The sequence below is a fragment of the Salvelinus fontinalis genome, chromosome 7 (genome assembly GCF_029448725.1).
Source record: "Salvelinus fontinalis isolate EN_2023a chromosome 7, ASM2944872v1, whole genome shotgun sequence".
Lineage (NCBI taxonomy): Eukaryota > Metazoa > Chordata > Actinopteri > Salmoniformes > Salmonidae > Salvelinus > Salvelinus fontinalis.
Window position 1 is genome coordinate 65,087,973 of NC_074671.1, and position 27,511 is coordinate 65,115,483.

The 27,511-nt window shown below is 41.9% G+C and overlaps 2 protein-coding genes across 2 annotated transcripts in view; both read right to left on the minus strand.

The window, feature by feature from the left end:
- Nucleotides 1-27,511, minus strand: part of LOC129860120 (zinc finger protein 91-like) — a 398,291-nt gene that overhangs the window by 265,491 nt on the left and 105,289 nt on the right. The window contains exon 3 of the mRNA XM_055930439.1: nucleotides 15,360-15,593. Coding sequence (XP_055786414.1) covers nucleotides 15,360-15,593 — 234 coding nt within the window. The remainder of the gene's footprint in view (nucleotides 1-15,359; nucleotides 15,594-27,511) is intronic.
- LOC129858873 (zinc finger protein 135-like) lies at nucleotides 23,062-27,033 on the minus strand. Its single transcript, XM_055928108.1, has 2 exons — nucleotides 27,015-27,033; nucleotides 23,062-24,557 (listed from the first exon to the last, which is right to left on the minus strand). The coding sequence occupies exons 1-2, from the start codon at nucleotides 27,031-27,033 to the stop codon at nucleotides 23,209-23,211; spliced, it is 1,368 nt and encodes a 455-aa protein (XP_055784083.1). The 3' UTR covers nucleotides 23,062-23,208.

Below are 27,511 nucleotides of genomic sequence, written 5' to 3' on the forward strand. Positions count from 1 at the left end.
TACCTAGGAAGAAACGTAGAGAGGAACCAGGCCCAAAGGGATGGCTTGTTCTCTTCTGGCTGTACCGGGTGATATACGTATATATATCAGTAGGCTGCACAATACAAAAGGGAATAAAAAACTATTCTAATATCACATCCGACCGTGATTGGGAGTCCCATAGGGTGGCGCACAATTGGCCCAGCGTCGTCCGGGTTTGGATGGGGGTAGACCATCAATGTAAATAATAATTTGTTCTTAACTGACTTGCCTAGATAAATAAAGGTAAAACATGTTTGTTTTTTAAAAGACTAATTTCATAGAACTTTAAAACACTGGCAGATTGTCTACTTCACCACTTTCGTCTACTCTGATCACTCCAGATAGCCCAGTAAATAAAACAAATGCTGGCAATACTGGTGTCAAACCATGCAAGTGTCAGTAGCATGAAATAACATCTACCTTCTCATTGAAACAGTTCATCATGAAACAGTAACTTTTCATGCACAGTGGGAAGTTGGAACGAATAACACACTTAGTTAGATAGAATATGTGCTTACCATGAGAAACAGGTTTCCCAATCTTCTCCTCCTCTTCTTCATCTTTAATGTTGACATTCAGCTCCAGTGTTTGACTGCAGTCTTCCAGCTTCACTGATGCCATCTCTGGATCCTGCAGTGCAAACTGGGCTCCACTGTCACAATCAGGACCCAGTGAATGTAGGTTTGGACTCAGTGTGGAAGGAGAGAGGCAGGCTGGGTTTGTCCCCACTGTTGATGTTACCGGCCTCAGACTTAATTCTAGTCGTCCTGTAGTAACAATGAGAAACAGACAAAAAGTTATTGTCTTGACAGTTCTGGCACGTTCTTTATTCTCTATTAAAAAATATTATATTTTTTTCTTGTTCAATTATCTAATTCAGTGCTTGACTTGGACTGAAATAGTTGTCGATACTCATTTTGGGGGCGGTACTGTTTATATTTAGATGCAGGAGCTCCACAATACTGTTGAGCTAATATTCTATAAGAAGAACATGAGCTCAAGCAGTAGAAAATTTAGGTGCCGGTACTCAGCTCCAGTGAGCTCCTGTCCATCTCATTTCAACAGATCTGGTAGGTAAGCATTGACAACAAAACACGAATTCATTCAAATTAGACAAAGTACAAGCTACACAACGTAACTAAACTTTACCTATAGTAGATTTATTGGATTTACATTATTAATAAATGACTCAGAAACCATTTAGTACAAGGTTGCAGTATGTTTTAGGCAGCACTATGTACTATTTTCCTGAATAACCTTTTCTTCACTGTATTACTCCAATCAAAAACCAATAGTATTTCTCATTCACACCATAGTAATAACATTTATAGATAAAGATGGAAACTGAATGTGTCTGACTATTAGTACACATGTAGGAAACTGATAATCATTACATTCAGCTTCAAAACAGTAGTGCGACCGTGAAATTGCCTCTCTTTGACGAAGACAGAGTGGGCGCCGCCATTTTCCCAGCTCGTGAATTTTACACAAAACCAATAGCATGTAAAACGAACTCAGAAATCTCAAATAAATTGATTATTTATTAAATTACCTTGAGAAAATTATGTACATCCACTCAGTTCCAAGATGGCGTAGCAGTCAGACGTCTTTGTCTTGTCCCATGTATATATCTTTTTATATATTTTTCCTTCGCATTCTTTTTTTATATTTTTCCTAAACCTCAACTTCAAAATACTCTCCTGCAACCTGCCTCACCCAATGTGGTGTGTATCTGTTTTTTTTCTAAAGTATTTCTATTTACCGCCGAACTGGAATCCCTCAACTGAAGCTAGCTAGCTAACTAGCTACCAGCTATCAGTCTGCTAACCACCGCTAGCAGTCATCAGCTAACCTTTAACACGGAAAGCTCTTGCCAGTTCGTACAACACGTTTTAAACCAGAGCATAACGGACCTATTTTTCTCTCCATATCCTCCAGATTCCTACCGCAAACTCTGAACCTTTTCATCTGGATCATTGCAGCTAGCTAACCGCAACCTGGGTTGACTACTCCTCGCTAACGTTTCCGTCCCGGAGTAAGCACCAACTAGCCTGGAGCTAGCCCATGCTAAGCCCATCTTCCGTCTAGGGATCCTGGGCTACTCCTGAAGCCCACTCCTCGGCTACAATATCCGGACCCCTTCTACTGCCGGTACGGGGCACGGAACCCCGTCGATCCTTCACGGCTGGAATACCGACATAATCTGCCCGAGGATTCCAACAGGCCCCTCAGGCGCGACGTCCCCTGAAGGACCATTCTGCTAACCGCGGCCTGCTAGCTATCTCGAGCATATTGGGCTGTTTGTGATCTAAAGAAACTGGCCGATGGATCAGCTATACCCATTTTGCCAATTGGACTTGGACCTCTCTGCTACTTGAAACCCTACTAATTCCACGACTGGGCTATCGACGTCACCGCACGAGGAGGCAAAAACAGACTTTCCCCCATTGCGACGTCCCTCTAAGGCCCTTATGCTAGCTTGCTAGCCCAGGGCCTACTAACTGCTAGCTTGCCTACTAACTGCTAGCTTGCCGGGCCTGCTAACTGTCTGAATCGCCGTGTCCCCAGCCAGCCCAACCACTCACTGGACCCATACGATCACTTGGCTACGCATGCCTCTCCCTAATATCAATATGCCTTGTCCATTACTGTCCTGGTTAGTGATTACTGTCTTATTTCACTGTAGAGCCTCTAGCCCTGCTCAATATGCCTTAACCAACCACGTTGTCCCACATATGCGATGCCATCACCTGGTTCAAACATCTCTAGAGACTATACCTCTCTCATTATTACTCAATGCCTAGGTTTACCTTCAATGTACTCTCTTCCTACCATACCTTTGTCTGTACATTATGCCTTGAATCTATGCTATCGTGCCCAGAAACCTGCTCCCTTTACTCTCTGTTCCGAACGTGCTAGATGGCCAGTTCTTATAGCCTTTAGCCGTACCCCTATCCTACTTCTCCTCTGTTCCTCTGGTGATGTAGAGGTTAATCCAGGACCTGCAGTGCCTAGCTCCACTCCTACTCCCCAGGTGCTCTCATTTGTTGACTTCTGTAACCGTAAAAGCCTTGGTTTCATGCATGTTAACATTAGAAGCCTACTCCCTAAGTTTACTTTAGCACATTCTGCCAACCCGGATGGCACAGCCGTGTCTGAATCCAGGCTTAGGAAAACCACCAAAACCCTGAAATTTCCATCCCTAACTATAATATTTTCCGCCAGGATAGAACTGCCAAAGTTCTGTCATACTATCCATGTCTGTACCAAAACAATTCGAGCTTCTACTTCTAAAAAATAAGTCTCTCAACGTTGCCGCTTGCTATAGACCACTCTCTGCCCCCAGCTGTGCCCTGGACACCATATGTGAATTGATTGCCCCCCATCTATCTTCTGAGCTCGTGCTGCTAGGTAACCTAAACCGGGACATGCTTAACACCCCGGCCATCCTACAATCTAAGCTTGATGCCCTCAATCTCATACAAATAATCAATGAACCTACCAGGTACAACCCCAAATCCGTAAACACGGGCACCTTCATAGATATCATCCTAACTAACTCGCCCTCCAAATACACCTCTGCTGTTTTCAACCAAGATCTCAGCGATCACTGCCTCATTGCCTGCATCCGTAATGGGTCTGCGGTCAAACGACGACCCCTCATCACTGTCAAACGCTCAGCGAACAGGCCTTTCTAATCGACCTGGCCGGGGTATCCTGGAATGACATTGACCTCATCCCATCAGTAGAGGATGCCTGGTTATTCTTTAAAAGTGCCTTCCTCACCATCTTAAATAAGCATGCTCCATTCAAAACATTTTAGAACCAGGAATAGAGATTGCCCTTGGTTCACTCCAGACCTGTCTGCCCTTGACCAGCAAAAAAACATCCTGTGGCGTTCTGCATTAGCATCGAATAGCCCCCTTGATATGCAACTTTTCAGGGAAGTTAGGAACCAATATTCACAGGCAGTTAGGAAAGCTAAGGCTAGCTTTTTCAAACAGAATTTGCATCCTGTAGCACAAACTCAAAAAAGTTCTGGGACACTGTAAAGTCCATGGAGAATAAGTGCACCTCCTCCCAGCTGCCCACTGCACTGAGGCTAGGAAACACTGTCACTACCGATAAATCCACAATAATTGAGAATTTTAATAAGCATTTTTCTACAGCTGGCCATGCTTTCCACCTGGCTACCCCTACCCCGGTCAACAGCCCTGCGCTCTCCACAGCAACTCGCCCAAACCTCCCCCATTTCTCCTTCACCCAAATCCAGATAGCTGATGTTCTGAAAGAGCTGCAAAATCTGGACCCCTACAAATCTGCCGGGCTAGACAATCTGGACCCTCTCTTTCTAAAATTATCTGCCAAAATTGTTGCAAGCCCTATTACTAGCCTGTTCAACCTCGCTTTCGTATCGTCTGAGATTCCCAAAGATTGGAAAGCTGCCACGGTCATCCCCCTCTACAAAGGGGGAGACACTCTAGACCCAAACTGCTTCAGACCTATATCTATTCTATTATATCTATTCTACCCTGCCTTTCTAAGGTAGGTCCATTTCGAATCTCACCATACCTTCTCCGCTATGCAATCTGGTTTCAGAGCTGGTCATGGGTGCACCTCAGCCACGCTCAAGGTCCTAAACGATATCACAACCACCATCGATAAGAGACATTACTGTGCAGCCGTATTCATCGACCTGGCTAAGGCATTGGACTCTGTCAATCACAACATTCTTATTGGCATACTCAACAGCCTTGGTTTCTGAAATGATTGCCTCGCTTGGATCACCAACTACTTCTCTGATAGAGTTCAGTATGTCAAATCGGAGGGCCTGTTGTCCGTACCTCTGGCAGTCTCTATGAACTATGAATGCGGTTGTGTGTTTGGCTATTGTGGTAAGCTAATATAATGCTATATTGTGTTTTCGCTGTAAAACACTTAAAAAAAAATTAAATATTGGCTGGATTCACAAGATGTTTATCTTTCATTTGCTGTACACCATGTATTTTTCATAAATGTTTTATGATGAGTATTTAGGTATTTCACGTTGCTCTCTGTAATTATTCTGGCTGCTTCGGTGCTATTTGTGATTGTAGCTGCAATGTAAAACTATGATTTATACCTCAAATATGCACATTTTTCGAACAAAACATGTGTAACATGTTATAACGTGTAACATGTTATAAGACTGTCATCTGATGAAGTTGTTTCTTGGTTAGTGACTAATTATATCTATATTTTGTCGGTTTTTTGAAAGCTACCTATGCGGTGGATAAATAGCGTTGTGTGTTTGGCTATTGTGGTGAGCTAACATAAATATATATTGTGTTTTCGCTATAAAACATTTTAAAAAATCGGACATGTTGGCTGGATTCACAAGATGTTTATCCTGTCTAGGACAGGGGTTCCGCTAGCGGAACTCCTCCCACATTCCACTGAAAAGGCAGAGCGGGAAATTCAAATTTTTTTTTTTTTAAATATTTAACTTTCACACATTAACAAGTCCAATACAGCATTTGAAAGATAAACATCTTGTGAATCCAGCCAACATGTCCGATTTTTTAAATGTATTACAGCAAAAACACCACGTATATTTATGTTAGCTCACCACCAAATACAAAAGAGGACAGACATTTTTCACAGCACCGGTAGCATGCAGGTAGCATGCACAAAGCCAACCTAACTAACCTAGAAACAACTCCCTCAGATGACAGTCCTATAACATGTTACACAATAAATCTATGTTTTGTTCAAAAAATGTGCATATTTGAGCTATAAATCAGTTTTACATTACTGCTACCATCATAGCTACAGTCAGAAATAGCACGGGAGTAGCCAGAGTAAATACAGACACCAACGTCAACTACCTAATTACACATCATAAAACATTTCAGAAAAATATATGGTGGATAGCAAATGAAAGACAAAGATCTTGTGAATATAGCCAATATTTCCGATTTTTGAAGTGTTTTACAGCGAAAACACAATATATCGTTATATTAGCTTACTACAATAGCTATCACACAACAGCATTGATTCAAGGCAAACGGTAGCGATAGCACAGTTCGACAGATATATGAAATAGCATCCCAAATTGGGTCCTTATCTTTGTTGATCTTCCATCAGAATGTTGTACAAGGGGTCCTTTGTTCAGAACCGTCTTTGTTTGGATCCAGAACAAACTATTTCCCTCTTGAATTAGCAAGCACACTGGCCGTGCGGCGCTAACCTCTCCTTCTTGAACAAATTCCTCCAACGCATCACGTCTAAAGTCCCGAATAAATTTCAATAATATAATTAAACTATATTGAAAAAACATACTTTAGGATGATATTGTGACATGTATCAAATAAAATCGAAGCCGGAGATCATATTCACCTATAACGACGGTTTTCCAGGAGGCGATTCCAGGTCCAACTTCGCGCCTTCCAAAAAAAAATAATGGCGGACCTCTCACTCCAAGAGGTTGTATTCAATCCCAGAACGAGATAATCAAGTCATTTCTGCTCTCACTTCCGCATGACACCCAGGGGAAGGTGTATGACGTGTTTCTACAGTCATAAGTGACATGCCCTTTTATAGACAAGCTCTTGAAGAGAGACCTCGCTTTTGGAAATCTCACTTCCGGATAGGAAATGGGCTGTAAAAAGAGTTCTGTTTCACTTAGAGAAATAATTCAAACGTTTTTAGAAACTAGAGAGTGTTTTCTATCCAATAGTAATAATAATATGCATATTGTACGAGCAAGAATTGAGTACGAGGCCGTTTAAATTGGATACGATTTTCCCCCAAAGTGAAAACAGCACCCCCTGTCCTTAAGTTATCTTTCATTTGCTGTATTGGACTTGTTAATGTGTGGAAGTTAAATATTTCCAAAAAATATTTTTTGAATTTCGCGCTCTGCGAAGGCAGCGGAATGTTGTGGGTGTTCCGCTAGCGGAACCCCGGGGCGAGAAAGGTTAAACATCTCCAATCCAAAATTAAATCTAGAATCGGCTTCCTATTTCGCAACAAAGCCTCCTTCACTCATGCTGCCAAACATACCCTCGTAAAACTGACCATCCTACCGATCCTCGACTTCGGCGATGTCATTTACAAAATAGCCTCCAACGCTACTCAGCAAATTGGATGTAGTCTATCACAGTGCCATCCGTTTTGTCACCAAAGCCCCATATACTACCCACCACTGCGACCTGTATGCTCTCGTTGGCTGGCCCTTGCTTCATACTCGTCGCCAAACCCACTGGCTCCAGGTCATCTACAAGTCTTTGCTAGGTAAAGCCCCACCTTATCTCAGCTCACTGGTCACCATAGCAGCACCCACCCGTAGCCCGCGCACCAGCAGGCATATCTCACTGGTCACCCCCAAAAGCCAATTCTTCCTCTCCTTCCAATTCCCTGCTGCCAATGACTGGAACGAACTGCAAAAATCTCTGAAGTTGGAGACTCTTACCTCCCTCACTAGCTTTAAGCACCAGCTGTCAGAGCAGCTCACAGATCATTGCACCTGTACATAGCTCATCTGTAAATAGCCCATCCAATCTACCTCATCCCCATACTGTATTTATTTATCTTGCTCCTTTGCACCCCAGTATCTCTACTTGCACATTCATTTCTGCACATCCTACCGTTCCAGTGTTTAATTGCTATATTGTAATTACTTCGCCACCATGGCCTATTTATTGCCTTACCTCTCTTATCCTACCTCATTTGCACATGCTGTATATAGATTATTCTACTGTATTATTGATTGTATGTTTGTTTATTCCATGTGTAACTCTGTGTTGTTGTATGTCGAAGGGAAGCACAGCTGCGAGCTGCCCAGTGACACGAGCCTACCAGACGGGCTAAATCACTTCTATGCTCGCTTCGAGGCAAGCAACACTGAGGCATGCATGAGAGCATCAGCTGTTCCGGACGACTGTGATCATGCTCTCCGTAGCGGACGTAAGACCTTTAAACAGGTCAACATACAAAAGGCAGACGGATTACCAGGACCTGTGCTGACCAACTGGCATGTGTCTTCACTGACATTTTCAACATGTCCCTGATTGAGTCTGTAATACCATCATGTTTCAAGCAGACCACCCAAGAACACAAAGGCAACCTGCCTAAAAGACAACAGACCCGTAGCACTCACGTCCGTAGCCATAAAGTGCTTTGAAAGGTTGGTAATGGCTCACATCAACACCACTATCCCAGAAACCCTAGACCCACTCCAATTTGCATACCGCCCAAACAGATCCACAGATGATGCAATCTCTATTGCACTCCACACTGCCCTTTCCCACCTGGACAAAAGGAACACTTATGTGAGAATGCTATTCATTGACTACAGCTCAGCGTTCAACACCATAGTACCCTCAAAGCTCAACACTAAGCTAAGGATGCTGGGACTAAACACCTCCCTCTGCAACTGGATCCTGGACTTCCTGACGGGCCACTCCCAGGTGGTGAGGGTAGGTAGCAACACATCTGCCACGCTGATCCTCAACACTGGAGCTCCACAGGGGTGCGTGCTCAGTCCCCTCCTGTACTCCCTGTTCACCCACGACTGCATGGCCAGGCTCGACTCCAACACCATCATTAAGTTTACAGACGACACAACAGTGGTAGGTCTGATCACAGACAACGATGAGACAGCCTATAGGGAGGTCAGAGACCTGGCTGTGTGGTGCCAGAATAACAACCTATCCCTCAACGTAACCAAGACTAAGGAGATTATTGTGGACTACAGGAAAAGGAGGACCGAGCACGCCCCCATTCTCATCGACGGGGCTGTAGTGGAGCAGGTTGAGAGCTTCAAGTTCCTCTGTGTCCACATCAACAAACTAGAATGGTCCAAACACACCAAGACAGTCGTGAAGAGGGCACGACAAAGCCTATTCCCCCTCAGGAAACTAAAAGGATTTGGCATGGGTCCCGAGATCCTCAAAAGGTTCTACAGCTGCAACATCGAGAACATCCTGACTGGTTGCATCACTGCCTGGTACGGCAATTGCTCGACCTCTGACCGCAAGGCACTACAGAGTGTAGTGCGTACGGCCCAGTACATCACTGGGGCTAAGCTGCCTGCCATCCAGGACCTCTACACCAGGCGGTGTCAGAGGAAGGCCCTAAAAATTGTCAAAGACCCCAGCCACCCCAGTCATAGACTGTTCTCTCTACTACCGCATGGCAAGCGGTACCGGAGTGCCAAGTCTAGGACAAAAAGGCTTCTCAACAGTTTTTACCCCCAAGCCATAAGACTCCTGAACAGGTAATCAAATGGCTACCCGGACTATTTGCATTGTGTGCCCCCCCAAACCCTCTTTGGGGTATCTTATATATCCCAGCTTTACATAGGGTGGTAGATACTCTTCATCAAACATCAATAATAGAGAAACTTTTCTCCTTTTTTACATTCTCCATACGGGTCAAGCGACGTGCATTTGCGTACATTCTTTGGGATTTGTTTAGCGGATCGCATCCAACTTTTATCTGCATACACCGCCACCCACTGTACTGGTGTGAGGGATTCCACAGCCTACATGCATTCAATTCATTGATACAGTAATTAATACAGAAATGCCTTGCCAACTATTAGCCCTCTAAAGAAATTGGGAAATGTTCTTGATTCGTGCAGGAGATTGTGACCTCCTCCTCAGACCAATTGTCAGTACGTCCGGAACATTGTTCTGGGAACCAAAAGGGATATCTCAGTTTCAAAGTCTCAGCTTGGAAAGAAGAAGCCTTGTGAGGTACTGGTCGGTCACATGCAGGAACCAAACGTTAATGATGAATTAATTATGAATAATGAATAGGCTAAATCATGCAAATATAACTTGTCTGTCTAAGCAGTATATAGGAGAACTAACGGGACTGCCGCGGCAGAGCTGCCAACCGACGTTCACTCTGGTGCTTTAGGTTTGTTGGAACCTCTCCAGCTTGCTGATAATAAAGAATGATTCATTTAAGGTTGACTGAGTCCCTTTGTGGTGATTTTCCACAATAAAAACCCACCAGCCCATTCCACTATTTAACCCTATGCCAGACCACTACACCACTCAACACCCTCTGCAGCTGTTCTGCAGTAAATCCTCGATATCCCAAGTACTTCTCTGCCGCGGCCACCACAACCTCTATTTTCTGTGACTTTCTATCCATTTCTGCGGTACAATTGACAACCATGGCTATAAATGCTAAAAAGCCCACCTTGCTGAAGCACATATTATTCCCATCACTCTCTCTTGGTCTCTGCCTCCTCACAGGAATCCTCTCAAGATCCCTCACCCTGTACCCATCTTCCTCTACCACTCTCTTCACTGCTTCACCATACTACACTTTCTGTACTACTGTAACCCTGGCAACCTCAATCTGCCTTTCTTTCACCTGACACCTCAGATCTCCAGCCCCATTGGTTACCCCACAACTAACACACAGAACTTTCTCCACGATACCACACATTCCTTCATCTCATGCCCTCCTGCACTCTTCTCACATCTAGGCATCTCACTCCTACACAGTGCTTCAACAGGCCCATAAACCTGACACCTAAAACACTGTAGTATTTACAGAACAAAAACACTCACGGGATAACTGACACTTCCTACCTTCACCTCTGCATCAAAACTCTACATGACAGACAAAGTATTCTCTGTTTCCCAACGTTCTACACTGGATCTACGTCTCACCTAAAGACGAGCATCACAGACACCTGGAATCTTCCATTTCAACTCCTTAACACTTAAACCTAATCCCATTACCACTCCTTTCAATGCCGCCCTGTTCCGGAGAGCAATTCGAGTCACAATTATTGTCCCCAATCGCGAAATCCGGAGCGCCCACTGCTTCTGGATATAAGAGAAACAATAAATAATTATGAGTCCACTCCGAGTTACCTTCACCAATCTTGTTTCTCATGTTCTGAGAGTCCTTTAGGAGCCTTGTGGCAAACTCCAAGCTGGCTGTCATATGCCCTTTACTGAGGAGAGGCTTCCATCTGGCCACTCTACCATATAGGCCTGATTGGTAGAGTGCTGCAGAGATTGTTGTCCTTCTGAAAGGTTTTCGCAGCGCCACAGAGGAACTCTGGAGCTCTGTCAGAGTGACCATTGGGTTCTTGGTCACCTCCCTGACCAAGGCTCTTGGAGGATTTTCGATCATATCCTTGGACTAAAATGATTGACACTCAAATGCAAGCCTAACACCAATGTGCAAAGGGCCTTTCGGTAATATAGCACATATTCAATGGTATCTCTGTCTCTTTTCACTGTCAACTGCGTTTATTTTCAGCAAACTTAACATGTGTATATATTTGTATGAACATAAGATTCAATGACGTGCTCAATGGGATTGACACCTAAAACACTGTGTCTCCCGGGTGGCGCAGTGGTCTAGGCCACCAGAGCGCCACCAGAGTCTCTGGGTTCGCGCCCAGGCTGGGCTGGGTTCGCGCCCAGGCTCTGTCGCAGCCGGCCGCAACCGGGAGATCTGTGGGGCGACGCACAATTGGCATAGCGTCGTCCGGGTTAGGGAGGGTTTGGCCGGTAGGGAGGGTTTGGCCGGTAGGGATATCCTTGTTTGTCTCCTTGTCTCAGTATGTCTCAGTATTTAAACATTTTATAAAAATTTATGCACTCTACTGTAAGTCGCTCTGGATAAGAGCGTCTGCTAAATGACTAAAATGTAAAATGTAAAAATGATTGAGATCCGGGCTCGTCGCTGGCAATGGCAGAACACTGACATTCCCGTCTTGCAGGAAATCACACACAGAACGAGCAGTATGGCTGGTGGCATTGTCATGCTGGAAGGTAATGTCAGGATGAGCCTGTGGGAAGGGTACCACATGAGGGAGGAGGATGTCTTCCCTGTAACGCACAGCATTGAGATTGCCTGCAATGACAACAAGCTCAGTCCGATGATGCTGTGACACACCGCCCCAGACCATGATAGACCCTCCACCTCTATCCCGCTCCAGAGAGCAGGCCTCGGTGTAACGCTCATTCCTTCGACGATAAAAGCGAATCCGACCATCACCCCCGAAGAGACAAAACCGCGACTCGTCAGTGAAGAGCACTTTTTGCCAGTCCTGTCCAGCGACGCCCATAGGAGAAGTTGTTGCCGGTGATGTCTGGTGAGGACCAGCCTTACAACAGCCCTACAAGCCCTCAGTCCAGCCTCTCTCAGACTATTGCGGACAGTCTGAGCACTAAATGGAGTGATTGTGCGTTCCTGGTGTAACTCAGGCAGTTGTTGTTGCCATCCACTGCGAGGATGATCAGCTGTCCGTCCTGTCTCCATGTAGCGCTGTCTTAAACGTCTCACAGTACGTATATTGAAATGTATTGCCCTGGCCAAATCTGCAGTCCTCATGCCTCCTTGTAGTATGCCTAAGGCACGTTCACGCAGATGAGCAGGGACCCTGGGCATCGTTCTTTTGGTGTTTTTCAGAGTCAGTAAAAAGGCCTCTTTAGTGTCATAAGTTTTCATAACTGTGACCTTAATTGCCTACCCTCTGTAAGCTGTTAGTGTCTTAACGACCGTTTCACAGGTGCATGTTCATGAATTGTTTATAGGTCAATGAACAAGCATGGGAAACAGTGTTTCAAATCTTTACAATTTTGAACTGTGAAGTTAATTGGATTTTTACTAATTATCTTTGAAAGACAGAGTGCTGAAAAAGGGATGTTTCTTTTTTTGTTGAGATGTCATTCTGCCCGTGCGCCGAAGACGTGGATGTCCATTATGGCAGCCCCCCGCACCGCTCTGATTCAGAGGGGTTGGGTTAAATGTGGAAGACACATTTCAGTTGAATGCATTCAGTTGTACAACTGACTGGGTATCCCCTCTCCCATTTGGAAAGTATTTAGACCCTTGACTTTTTCCACATTTTGTTATGTCACAGCCTTATTCTAAAATTGAGTGAATAAAACATTTCTCAATCTACACACAATACCCAATAATGACAAAGCAAACCAGTTTTAAGAAATGTTTTCACAAAAAAAAACAGAAATACCTTATTTACGTAAGTATTCAGACCCTTTGCTATGAGACTCAACATTGAGCTCAGGTACATCCTGTTTCCATTGATCATCCTTGAGATGTTTCTACAACTTGATTGTTATCAACCTGTGGTAAATTCAATTGATTGGACATGATTCGTAAAGGCACACACCTGTCTATATAAAGGTCCCACATTTGACGGTGCATGTCAGAGCAAAAACCAAGCCATGAGGTCGACGGAATTGTCCGTAGATCTCCATGAAAGGATTATGTCGATGCACAGATCTGGGGGAGGGCACCAGAACATTTCTGCAGTGTTTATTTTTTATTTAACCTTTATTTAACTAGGTAAGTCGGTTAATTTTTTACAATGACGCCTCCCCCGGGCCAATTGTGCACAGCCCTATGGGACTCCCAATCACGACCGGTTGTGATATAGCCTGGAATCGAACCAGGGTCTGTAGTGAGATGCAGTGCCTTGCGCCATTCAGGCGCCCCTTGTAGCTTTGAAGGTCCCCAAGAACACAGTGGCCTCCATCATTCATTCATTTATATGTATATAAAAATATATATATTTATTAGTTCCAAGTAGGACAAATCGGCAATTACAAAAATAGAATTCTCTTTTCTTTTTTTCACCCCCCCCCCCCCCCAACACAAAGATAGAAAAAAAAAACAACCAAACAAATAAAAAGTACAATGTGCAGTTGCTTCGGCTAGAGCCAATATTCAATGCTTCTACAATATCACCGGTTTGCAAAAACTAACAAAACAGATCCCAAATATTATGAAACTCTGGGGCTTTCTTTTTCACTATATAAGTAAATTTTTCAAGAAACAGGCTTGACGTTAATTATTTTAACCAATGACCAAGTGAGGGGGAACTGACATACTTCCAGTGGAGAGCAATTTAACATCTAGCTTGTAATAGACAGAGGTCAACCATTTTCTTTTCTCTCCTATGTAAAGAGATTCTCTGGGTAAAGATTTAGGAGGCATTGTTTAGGGATTAGTGGTATTGGGGTAGAGGTCATCTCAGAGATATAGCGCAATACTGAGCTCCAAAACGTTTGTATCTCAGCACATTCCTCAGGCAATGATACAAGGTGCCTAAATGTGTGTTACATTTAACACACAGGCCTGGGGTATTGGGGTCAAATTTGTGGAGCTTAACAAGGGTGATACATGTTCTCAGTTACAATACAATTGGATAATATCTCAGGCGGGTGTTTATTGTCTGTATCTGAGCTCTACAGCATATCATACCCCAATACACTGTACATATCCAGAAGTGGACCTAGAAGTTTGTCGTTAAATATCTATTGGGAGCGCATCTGGACCTGCCTCTTTACCTCCCTTCATATTGAAAATAGCATCAGATATTTCAACACCATCCAATTCCTTTTCCAGATCCAATTTAGTGTCTGAAATAGAGGCAACATCAAAACCTGATTAGTTCTCAGGAGATTCAGAGTTGTAAAGTGTGTTGTAGTAGGAAGCAAATGTTTGGTTTATTTCCACAGGATCCATTGATAATTGTCCTGTTAATTATGAATTGCATTAATGGCTCGGTCTGAATTTAACATCTTAATGCGCCAGACAAGCAATTTACCAGGTTTTTCACCTTGATCATAGGACTGTTTCAGTCTAGTTAAGCTGTTTTCAGTCTTTGAGGTGGAAAGTTCTTCATACTGAGCTTTAATGCAGCTGGTGGCCACACCAGATACTGACTGTTACTTTTGATTTTGACCCCCCCCCCTTTGTTCAGGGACACATTACTTAATTTCTGTTAGTCACATGTCTGTGGAACTTGTTCAGCTTATGTCTCAGTTGCTGAATCTTGTTATGTTCATACAAATATTTACACACGTTAAGTTTGCTGAAAATAAACGCAGTTGACAGTAAGAGGACGTTTATTTTTTTGCTGAGTTTATTTTTACATTGTCAGCTCAGGGATTCGATCCAGCAACCTTTCGGTTACTGGCTCAACACTTTAACCATTAGGCAACCTGTACGTATTCATATAAGTAGGCTGTGCAATACAAAAAGAGAAAATAACTATTCTAAAAGTATCTCATAAGTCATGAAAATGATCAGCCATATCATCCTCCACTTATTATCACAAGGGTTAGTAACTATACAGACTCACTTCATAGAACTTTAAAACACTGGCACTTTGTCTACTTCACTTCTTTAGTCTACTCTCTGATCACTCCAGATATCCCAGTGAATAAAAATATGAAATAATATTTACCTTCTCATTGAAACAGTTCATCATGAAACAGTTCTACTGTAACTTTTCATACAGTGGGAAGTTGTAACAAACAATAAAAGTAGATAGAACCTGCTCTTACCATGATTAACAGATTTCCCAATCTTCTCCTCCTCTTCTTCATCTTTAATGTTGACATTCAGCTCCAGTGTTTGACTGCAGTCTTCCAGCTTCACTGATGCCATCTCTGGACCCTGCAGTGCAAACTGGGCTCCACTGTCACAATCAAGACCCAGTGACTGTAGGTTTGGACTCAGTGTGGAAGGAGAGAGGCAGGCTGGGTTTGTCCTCACTGTTGATGTTACCGGCCTCATACCTGAGTCGGCAAGTAGTACAAGAGAAACAGACACAAAAGTTATTTTCTTGAAAGTTCTGGCAAGGTCTTTATTCTCTATTAAATATATTATATTTTTCTTGTTCAATTATCTAATTCAGTGCTCGACTTGGACTGAAATAGTTGCCGATAAACATTTTGGGTGCCGGTATGGTTTATATTTAGGTGCAGGAACTCCAAAATACTTGAGCTAATACTTAAGTAGACAGGTGTGTGCCTTTCCAAATCATGTCCAATCAATTGAATTTACCACAGGTTGACAACAATCAAGTTGTAGAAATATCTCAAGGATGATCAATGGAAACAAGATGCACCTGAGCTCAATGTCGAGTCTCATAGCAAAGGTTCTGAATACTTATGTAAATAAGGTATCTGTTTTTAATTTTTTATAAATGTGAAAACATTTCTAAAAACCTGCGTTTGCTTTATCATTATGGGGTATTGTGTAGATTGAGGAACATTTTTTATTTAATCCATTTTAGAATAAGGCTGTAACGTAACAAAATGTGGAAAAAGTCACGGGGTCTGAATACTTTACGAACACACTGTACGAATTCATATCAGTAGGCTGGTACTGTACGTATTCATATCAGTAGGCTGGTACTGTATGTATTCATATCAGTAGGCTGGTACTGTATGTATTCATATCAGTAGGCTGGTACTGTATGTATTCATATCAGTAGGCTGGTACTGTAAGTATTCATATCAGTAGGCTGGTACTGTATGTATTCACATCAGTAGGCTGGTACTGTATGTATTCATATCAGTAGGCTGGTACTGTATGTATTCATATCAGTAGGCTGGTACTGTATGTATTCATATCAGTAGGCTGGTACTGTATGTATTCATATCAGTAGGCTGGTACTGTATGTATTCATATAAGTAGACTGGTACTGTATGTATTCATATCAGTAGACTGGTACTGTATGTATTCATATCAGTAGGCTGGTACTGTATGTATTCATATCAGTAGGCTGGTACTGTATGTATTCATATCAGTAGACTGGTACTGTATGTATTCATATCAGTAGGCTGGTACTGTATGTATACATATCAGTAGGCTGTACAATACAAAAGAGGAATAAAACTATTATAAAAGTATCTCATAAATCATGAAAGTTATGACCTATATCATCCTCCACTCACTATCACAAGGGTTAGAAACTACACAAACTCACTTCATATAACTTTAAAACACTGGTAGTTTAGCCCAGTAAATAAATCAAATGCTGGCAATAGAGGTGTCAAAACCATGCAAGTCTCAGTAGCATGAAATAACATCTACCTTCTCATTAAAACAGTTCATCATTAAATCCTGCCCTGCCTTTCTAAAGTCTTCGAAAGGTAAGTTAACAAACAGATCACCGACCATTTCGAATCCCACCGTACCTTCTCCGCTATGCAATCTGGTTTCCGAGCTGGTCACGGGTGCACCTCAGCAACGCTCAAGGTCCTAAACGATATCATAACTGCCATCGATAAAAGACAGTACTGTGCAGCCGTCTTCATTGACCTGACCAAGGCTTTCGACTATGTCAATCACCGCATTCTTATCGGCAGACTCAACAGCCTTGGTTTCTCAAATGACTGCCTCGTCTGGTTCACCAACTACATCACAGACAGAGTTCAGTGTGTCAAATCGGAGGGCCTGTTGTTCAGACCTCTGGCAGTCTCTATGGGGGTTCCACAGGGTTCAATTCTCGGGCCGACTCATTTCTCTGTAAATATCAATGATGTCGCTCTTGCTGCTGGTGATTCTCTGATCTACCTCTACGCAGACGATGCCATTCTATATACTTCTGGCCCTTCTTTGGACACTGTGTTAAACCTCCAGAGCTTCAATGCCATACAACACTCCTTCCATGGCCCCCAACTGCTTTTAAATGCTAGTAAAACTAAATGCATGCTCTTCAACCGATCTCTGCCCGTACCCGCCCGCACGACTAGCATCACTACTCTGGACGGTTCTGATTTAGAATATGTGGACAACTACAAATACCTAGGTGTCTGGTTAAACTGTAAACTCTCCTTCCAGACTCACATTAAGCATCTCCAATCCAAAATTAAATCTAGAATCGGCTTACTATTTCACAACAAAGCCTCCTTCACTCATGCTGCCAAACATACTCTCGTAAAACTGACTATCCTACCGATCCTTGACTTCGGCGATGTCATTTACAAAATAGCCTCCAACGCTACTCAGCAAATTGGATGTAGTCTATCACAGTGCCATTCGTTTTGTCACCAAAGCCCCATATACTACCCACCACTGCGACCAGTATGCTCTGGTTGGCTGGCCCTCGCTTCATATTCGTCGCCAAACCCACTGGCTCCAGGTCATCTATTAGTCTTTGCTATGTAAAGAACTGCCTTATCTCAGCTCACTGGTCACCATAGCAACACCCACCCGTAGTACGCGCTCCAGCAGGCATATTTCACTGGTCATCCCCAAAGCCAACTCCTCTTTTGGCCGCCTGTCCTTCCAGTTCTCTGCTGCCAATGACTGCAACGAATTGCAAAAATCACTGAAGCTGGAGTCTTATATCTCCCTCTCTAACTTTAAGCATCAGTTGTCAGAGCAGCTTACCGATCACTGCACCTGTACACAGCCCATCTGTAAATAGCCCACCTAACTACCCCATCCCCATATTGTTATTTATTTTTGCTCTTTAGCACCCCAGTATCTCTACTTGCACATCATCATCTGCACATCCATCACTCCAGTGTTAGTGCTAAATTGTAATTAATTGCCCACTATGGCCTTTATTGCCTTACCTCTTACAACATTTGCACACACTGCATATAGATTTATCTATTGTGTTATTGACTGTACGTTTGTTTATCCCATGTGTAACTCTGTGTTGTTTTTGTCGCACTGCTTTGCTTTATCTTGGCCAGGTCGCAGTTCTAAATGAGAACTTGTTCGAAAACTGGCCTACCTGGTTAAATAAAGGTGAAATAAAATAAAATAAATAAAACAGTTCTACAGCAACTTCTCATACACAGTGGGAAGTTGGAATGAAAAACACAAACTTAGTTAGACAGAACCTGCTCTTACCATGAGAAACAGACGTCCCAATCTCCTCCTCCTCTTCTTCATCTTTAATGTTGACATTCAGCTCCAGTGTTTGACTGCAGTCTTCCAGCTTCACTGATGCCATCTCTGGATCCTGCAGTGCAAACTGGGCTCCACTGTCACAATCAGGACCCAGTGACTGTAGGTTTGACTCGGTGTGGAAGGAGAGAGGCAGGCTGGGTTTGTCCTCACTGTTGATATTACCGGCCTCAGACTTAATCTGAGTCGGCCAGTATTAATAAAGAAAAACGGACACAAGTTAGTGCCAGAACTGTCAACTTTCTTTATTCTCTAAAAATATGGATTATTTTTTAGGTGCAGTTGCTCCCCAATACTGTTGAGCTAATATTATATAAGAGGAACATGAGCTCAAACAGTAGAAATGTGAGGTGACGGTACTCAGCTCCAGTGAGCTCCTGTCCAAGTCAAGCACTGATCTCACTTCAATAGATCTGGTAGCTAAGCATTGACAACAAAACATTAATTAATTCACATTAGACAAAGTACACACTGTAAATTAGGCTACACAACTCTTAATCTATAGTAGATTTCCTGAATTCACATAAATGCATAAATTACTCAAAAAACATTTAGTACAAGGTTGCAGTATGTTTTAGGCAGCACTATGTACTATTTTCCTGAATAACCTTGTCTTCCCTGTATTACTTCAATCAAAAACCAATAGTAGTTCCGTTCACACCATAGTAACATGTATAGATAGACAGAAACAACTGAATGTCTCTGAATATTAGTTCACATGTAGAAAACTGATAATCATTACATTTAGCTCCAAAACAGTAGTGCAACCGTAAAATTGTCTCTCTCTGCTGCACCCTCACTGCCTGCACTGAAGTACGTTGATGCAGACCGAGTGGGAACCGCCATTTTACCATCTCGTGAATTTTACACAAAACCAAAATCGACATGTAAAACGAACCCAGAAACCTCAAATAGAATGATCCTTTATGAAATTACCGTGACGAAATGATATACATCCACTTAGACTAACCCAAAGTCTATAACTATGTGACTTGTAAAAAAGTGATCACGTTCACTTACGCGGTTTGACACAAAAATAGCACATAAAACCTTTATCAAACGTGATAATACCTTGACGTATTTGTTACCTAGCATGTTATGACATGTTCTTTAGATATTAAAACGTGCTATTACATACCAGTAGTAATATATTTGAAAAGGACACAGAAGTTGTCGTCTCGACTGCACAATTCTGGCGTATCCTTTATTCTGAAGAATGATGCGCGCCTGCGCGGATTGTCCTGTTCCCCCACAACCAGTTTCTAAACCCAGAGACAAAAACGCGAGACTTCAGAGAACGCTTGCGAAGCAGACCAAGCTGTGTTTTGAGAAGTCAATGAGAGAAGTGAACAATTGACACTTTTGCTGCGGCTAATGGGGATCCTAATAAATACCAAAAAGATTCCGTTTGCACACACTTGAAACATGGTCATTCTTTTATCAATTTCACAACTGCAGTGGCTTATTCACAATAGCTCACACTGCATATCATATATATCCTAGCATCACAGGTAGCCTAGTTGAGCCAGTAGCTGGAAAGTTGCTGGATCGAATCCCCGAGCTGACATGGCAAAAATCTGTCGTTCAGCCCCTGAACAATGCAGTTCCTTAGTAGGTAAAAGTAACGTCATTGAGGTAAAGTTTTTTTTTTTTAAATCACCAGAGTAGCCAGACCGAGGTGAAGTTGGTTTTATATTCATTCGCCAAAAGCCATTTAAATTTTAAAAATCATTAACAAATGAATTGATTGTCACAGCAACAAAAATAGATATGGTTTATTCTATAAAAGTCTTGCATAAAATCTATCTAATATCATTTAAAACTGTATAAATCAATAACTAATTCACCGTTTGTCACAGAAACATCAAACTATGTATGATTTATTCTATTAATGTCTAGTATACTTTTACAACCTTTGCTTTGAGTAGAAATTCCCGTTTTGATTTGATAGAAATACATAAAATCTCAAATATTGCATTTAAAGATGAAGAAATCAATAACTAATTCAGTGATTTTCTCAGAAAAAAGTGAGAATATGCATTTAAAATAACTTTAAATAAATGTTCATTTCAAGTGCAATTTGTTCTATATGAAGTTAGACAATGTTTACATAAAGTTGTACAATGTTTACAATCTTAAATTGTATGTCAAATCAATGTTTACCATCTTAAATTTTATGTCAAATCAATGTTTGCATTTTTAGTGCTACAGTTCCACATGTTAAAGTAGTTACAAGGAACAACAGTCATTTATTTATACGTCTCTAATTTAACAGCAAAAAGGCCCCTTCCAATCATTTTCTGTTTTGGCTTTGTTGAAGTCCTTCATTGTCATCCCCAGACAAGCTAAATTGTACCATCTCTGGCACACAGAGCGTTCTATCTGCAGTATTAAAAACATAAAACAGGGTTATGTTGATTTACATGTAAATAACAGTTCTGGAATACCCAAATTCTGTTACAAGCTTTTGCAAATAGGAACATTTTCAAATTGAATTGGATTTTTGTTCAATTGCTAAATTGACTTTAAAGGACATGCATTTGACCAGAACCCTGACAGAAGCACACATAACTGAGGTGCTAATCATCGTTGAGTATTCAGGCAATATAAATCGTATAGTAATAAAGACATACATTTGCAAAAAACGTATGTTGTAATATCAAACATTACAAGAATGGCATCTAATAGATTTGATATATTTCTATCAATCAAAACTGGAATTTGTATTCAAAACAAAGGTTGTAAAAATATGCTAGACATTTATAGAATAAATTATATCTAGTTTGATGATTCTGTGACAAAGGGTGAATTAGTTATTGATTTAAACAGCTTTACATTGCATTTAAGATTTTATATATTTCCATCAAATCAAAACTGGATTTTTGTATTCAAAACAAAGGTTGTAAAAGTATGCTAGACATTTAAAGAATAAACCATATATATTTTTATATTTCTGTGACAATCAATTAATTAGTTACAGATTTTTACAATTATTAATGGCTTTTTGCAAATGTCTGCTGACTGTCTGCTTAATGTCTACTTAATGTCCGAATGTGTGAATATAAAAGCAACTTTACCTCGGTAGTAGGCAGATTATCTTCTTCAAACAACGGTACAACTGATTGACTTTCTTCCTTCTTTCCATCTACTACACGGTTTAGTGCTCCAACCACTCGTGGAATCTTCTGCTCAAGACGATGAACCTCAATATATAACAAAACCCCAGATATAACACCCTTTTATTGCTGCCCTGCTCCGAAAAACACAATGCTTTCTCCTTCAGCTCTTCTGAGACGCATGAAATCAAAACAAAACCACTACTGCTCACTCTGACTGACTACCTTTCCTAATGCCTCCTTTAACATCTTCCTGGCCTCAAATTATCTCCCCAAAATACATAATTGTTGATGAATCGCGCTCCAAAAGAAACCGATGTTCGTTTACAATATCACAACGGAATGTATTACAATTTCTAACCGTCATGCTTCAAAACTGGGAGAAGCAGAACGAGCAAGTCATTCACCCGCAATTTGTTCCTCAAGACGGGTAACAACGACACGCGGAAAATTGTTAGCGTCAACATTTTTGAAAACGTTTGTAATTTGATAAGGGTGCTATATTAATGATCAGTTTCCGTTATTGTCGCAAACTATTATTTATCCAGGCTAACATAAGAAACTCTGCCTGGATACTTGCATGCTAGCTAACATTAACACTAACTTAGCTGCTCTAGCCTACTATGGTCCCTCTGGCCAGGATAAACAAAGCGGCAATGTTGTGTATTGTATATACAGTATTTAACTAAAAACAGTTTATTTCATTTAATTATACACATGAGAAAAAAGTGTCTGCCCAGCATAAATTCATGTACAAACATAATTTTTCATTACATTCTTGTCATTTAGCAGATGTTTTTATCCAGAGAGACTTACAGGACAAATAAGAGTTAATTGGCTTGCTCAAGGGCACAATGACAGATTTTCCCCCTAGTCGGCTCAGGATTCAAACCAGCGACCTTTCAGTTACTGGCCCAACACTCTTAACCGCTAGGCTACCTGCCGCCAGATCAATTAACTTCAATACAGTTATTCAAATACATTCATCATCAATGACTAAAATAATGAATCTAGTATTAAAAAACAAATTAATAAACACAAGAAGTCGATTCATAGCCTGTTTATCATTAAACAAAATTGTTTAGTAATATAAAAGAATCCACCCAAACTAACGCTAAAAACGGATCACCCCAATCTGTAGAATCTCTTCTCACAGTGTGTTTTTACATTGCCCAGTCGGGAAAAACTATTGCCACATTGAGAGCAGAAGTAAGGCTTCTCTCCTGTGTCTGTTCTCTGATGACCTTTTAGCTCAGCTGTTGTTGTAAAACATTTTCTACAGTCAGATCTTGTGTTTACCTTGGTGTCTTTTGAAATGACCCAGTTGAGAGAAACTCTTTCCACAGTCAGAGCAGGAGTAAGGCTTCTATCCTGTGTGTATACGTTCATGTTGTTTTAAGGTGCCCAGTCGAGAGAAACTCGCCCCACAGTCAGAGCAGGAGTAAGGCTTCTCTCCTGTGTGTATACGTTCATGTTGTTTTAAGGTGCCCGGATGAGAGAAACTCGCCCCACAGTTAGAACAAGAGTAAGGCTTCTCTCCTGTGTGTATACGTTCATGTCTTTTTAAGTCACCCAGTTGAGAGAACCTCTTTCCACAGTCAGAGCAGGAGTAAGGCTTCTCTCCTGTGTGTGTTCTTTGATGAATTATTAGCTCAGTTGATGTTGTGAAGCATTTTACACAGTCAGAGCAGGAGTAAGGCTTCTCTCCTGTGTGTATACGTTCATGTTGTTTTAAGGTGCCCGGATGAGAGAAACTCGCCCCACAGTCAGAGCAGGAGTAAGGCTTCTCTCCTGTGTGCATACGTTCATGTTGTTTTAAGTTGCCCAGTCGAGAGAAACTCGCCCCACAGTCAGAGCAGGAGTAAGGCTTCTCTCCTGTGTGTGTACGTTCGTGTTGTTTTAAGGTGCCCAGTCGAGAGAACCTCGCCCCACAGTCAGAGCAGGAGTAAGGCTTCTCTCCTGTGTGTGTTCTTTGATGAACTTTTAGCTCAGTTGATGTTGTGAAGCATTTTACACAGTCAGAGCAGGAGTAAGGCTTCTCTCCTGTGTGTGTTCCATGATGAACTTTTAGCTCAGTTGATGTTTTGAAGCATTTTACACAGTCAGAGCAGGAGTAAGGCTTCACTTCTGTATGTATACGTTCATGTCTTTTTAAGTGGCCCAGTTGAGAGAAACTCTTTCCACAGTCAGAGCAGAAGTAAGGCTTCTCTCCTGTGTGTATACGTTCATGTTGTTTTAAGGTGCCCAGTCGAGAGAACCTCGCCCCACAGACAGAGCAGGAGTAAGGCTTCTCTCCTGTGTGTGTTCTTTGATGAACTATTAGCTCAGTTATTGTTGTGAAGCATTTTACACAGTCAGAGCAGGAGAAAGGCTTCTCTCCTATGTGTATACGTTTATGTTGTTTTAAGGTGCCCAGTCGAGAGAACCTCGCCCCACAGTCAGAGCAGGAGTAAGGCTTCTCTCCTGTGTGTGTTCTCTGATGAATTTTTAGCTCAGTTGATGTTGTGAAGCATTTAACACAGTCAGAGCAGGAGTAAGGCTTCTCTCCTGTGTGTATACGTTTATGTTGTTTTAAGGTGCCCAGTCGAGAGAACCTCGCCCCACAGTCAGAGCAGGAATTAGGCTTCTCTCCTGTGTGTGTTCTCTGATGAATTTTTAGCTCAGTTGATGCTGTGAAGCATTTTACACGGTCAGAGCTGGAGTAAGGCTTCTCTCCTGTGTGTATTTTTAGGTGTGTTTTTAGCTTTGATAGAAGTGGGAAAATCTCCTCACAATGTGGGCAGTGGTGAGACGTCTTAGCTCTGTGATCTTCCTGATGTTTCTCTCTGGATGTAGAGAATGTCTCAACATGGTCTCCTGTGTGAACAACACCAGAAGAACCAGTCAGTTCGTGTGATATTCATGTCAATCAAATGTATATTATGAAGCCCTTTTTACATCAGTTGTAACAAAGTGTTTTATAGAAACCAACCCAAATTCCACAAAGAGCAAGCAATGCAGATGTAGAAGCACAGTGGCCATGAGAACCCCCCTAGAAAATAGGAACCTTGGAAGAAACAGAGGAACCAGGCTCAAAGGGGTGGCCAGTCCTCTTCTGGCTGTACCGGGTGACATACAGTTGAAGTCAGAAGTTTACATACACTTAGGTTGGAGTCATTAAAACTAACTTTTCAACCACTCCACAAATGTCTTGTTAATAAACTATAGTTTTGGCAAGTCGGTTAGGCCATCTACTTTCTGCATGACACAAGTAATTTTTCCAACAATTGTTTACAGACAGATTATTTCACTTATAATTTTCTGTATCACAATTAGTGGGTCAGAAGTTTACACACACTAAGTTGACTGTACCTTTAAACAGCTTGGAAAATTCCAGAAAATGATGTCATGGCTTTAGAAGCTTCTGATAGGCTAATTTATATCATTTGAGTCAATTGGAGGTGTACCTGTGGATGTATTTCAAGGCCTACCTTCAAACTCTCTGCCTCTTTGCCTGACATCATGGGAAAAGCAAAAGAAATCAGCAAAGACCTCACAAAAAAAATTGTAGACCTCCACAAGTCTGGTTCATCCTTGGGAGCAATTTCCAAATGCCTGAAGGTACCACGTTCATCTTTACAAACAATAGTATGCAAGTATAAACAGCATGGGACCACGTAACCGTCATACCGCACAGGAAGGAGACGCATTCTGTCTCCTAGAGATGAACGTACTTTTGTGCGAAAAGTGCAAATCAATCCCAGAACAACAGCAAAGGACCTTGTGAAGATGCTGGAGGAAACAGGTACAAAAGTATCTATATTCACAGTAAAACGAGTCCTATATCGACATAACCTGAAAGGCTGCTCAGCAAGGAAGAAGCCACTGCTCCAAAACCGCCATAAAAAAGCCAGACCCCGGTTTGCAACTGCACATGGGGAAAAATATTGTACTTTTTGGAGAAATGTCCTATGGTTTGATGAAACAAAAATAGAACTGTTTGGCCATAATGCCCATCGTTATGTTTGGAGGAAAAAGGGGGAGGCTTGCAAGCTGAAGAACACCATCCCAACCGTGAAGAACGGGGGTGGCAGCATCATGTTGTGGGGGTGCTTTGCTGCAGGAGGGACTGGTGCACTTCACAAAATAGATGGCATCATGAGGGAAGAAAATGATGTGGATCAGTCAAGAAGTGAAAGCTTGGTCGCAAATGGGTCTTCCAAATGGACAATGACCCCAAGCATGCTTCCAAAGTTGTGGCAAAATGGCTTAAGGAGAACAAAGTCAAGGTATTGGAGTGGCCATCACAAAGCCCTGACCTCATTCCTATAGAACATTTGGGGGCAGAACTGAAAAAGCGTGTGCGAGCAAGGAGGCCTACAAACCTGACTCAGTTACACCAGCTCTGTCAGGAGGAATGGGCCCAACTTATTGTGGGAAGCTTGTGGAAGGCTACCCGAAACGTTTGATCCAAGTTAAACAATTTAAAGGCAATGCTACCAAATACTAATTGAGTGTATGTAAACTTCTGACCCAACTGGGAAATGTGATGAAAGAAATAAAAGCTGAAATAAATCATTCTCTCTATTATTATTCTGACATTTCACATTCTTAAAATAAAGTGGTGATCCTAACTGACCTAAGACAGGGAATCTTTACTTGGATTAAATGTCAGTAATTGAGTTTAAATGTATTTGGTGTATAAGGTGTATGTAAACTTCTGACTTCAACTGTATGTATTCATGTCAGTAGGCTGTGCAATACAAAAGGGGAATAAAACTATTCTAAAAGTGGGTAAGAGTTGAAAGCTAAAAAAGGGCAAAAGTCGTATAAATGTAGCTATATCATCATCCACTCAGTATCACAAGGGTTAGTAACTACAAAGACTCATTCCATAGAACTTTAAAACACTGTCAGTTTGTCTACTTCACTTCTTTAGTCTACTCTCTGATCATTCCAGATAGCTCAGTGAATAAACAAATGCTGGCAATATTGGTGTCAAACCATGCAGATCTCATTAGCATGAAATAACATCTACCTTCTCATTGAAACAGTTCTACTGCAACTTTTCATACACAGTGGGAAGTTGGAACGAACAACACAAGCTTTGTTGCAGTGTGGAGTTTCTCAGCGATGTGATGTCAGAACTACAGAATTCAACCTAGCAATAGACTGGGTCATGTCATGACTTGCCCTTTTGGGTGAGGATCATAGTCGCCAGAACCCCTCACCCCCTCCCCCTCTTTCGCTGTCTCTTTCGCTCTTAAGGGGACCAGTTTTATGGTCCCCTTAACATGTGTCTTGAGGTCGACATCAATTCTTACTGACCTCCAGGCATTGACCTGGACATGATCTGATGACGTCAGGCTCATTGTGAACAGGTTGCAGCCTACCAGGATACTTGGTGTCCTTCCCTTGGCATGTGCGCTTGTGTAAGCAAACGGACAACGGACAATGGAACATTTAATGAGGATTTATGTTAGGATAACTGAAAACTTGTTAGGGATCGGTGTCCCGTCTACGGGACAGTTGTTACTCAATTAGCATAATGTGTTAACAATGTGGTTTTTAGCGGGGGGAAAAATGTAGGTACATATAAGTATCTTATATGGGCAGAAATCTTGAATTATTGTTAAAAAGGTCCATATAGCATGCACGATCGATTTTGTATTTCCACTCATTCAACTTGC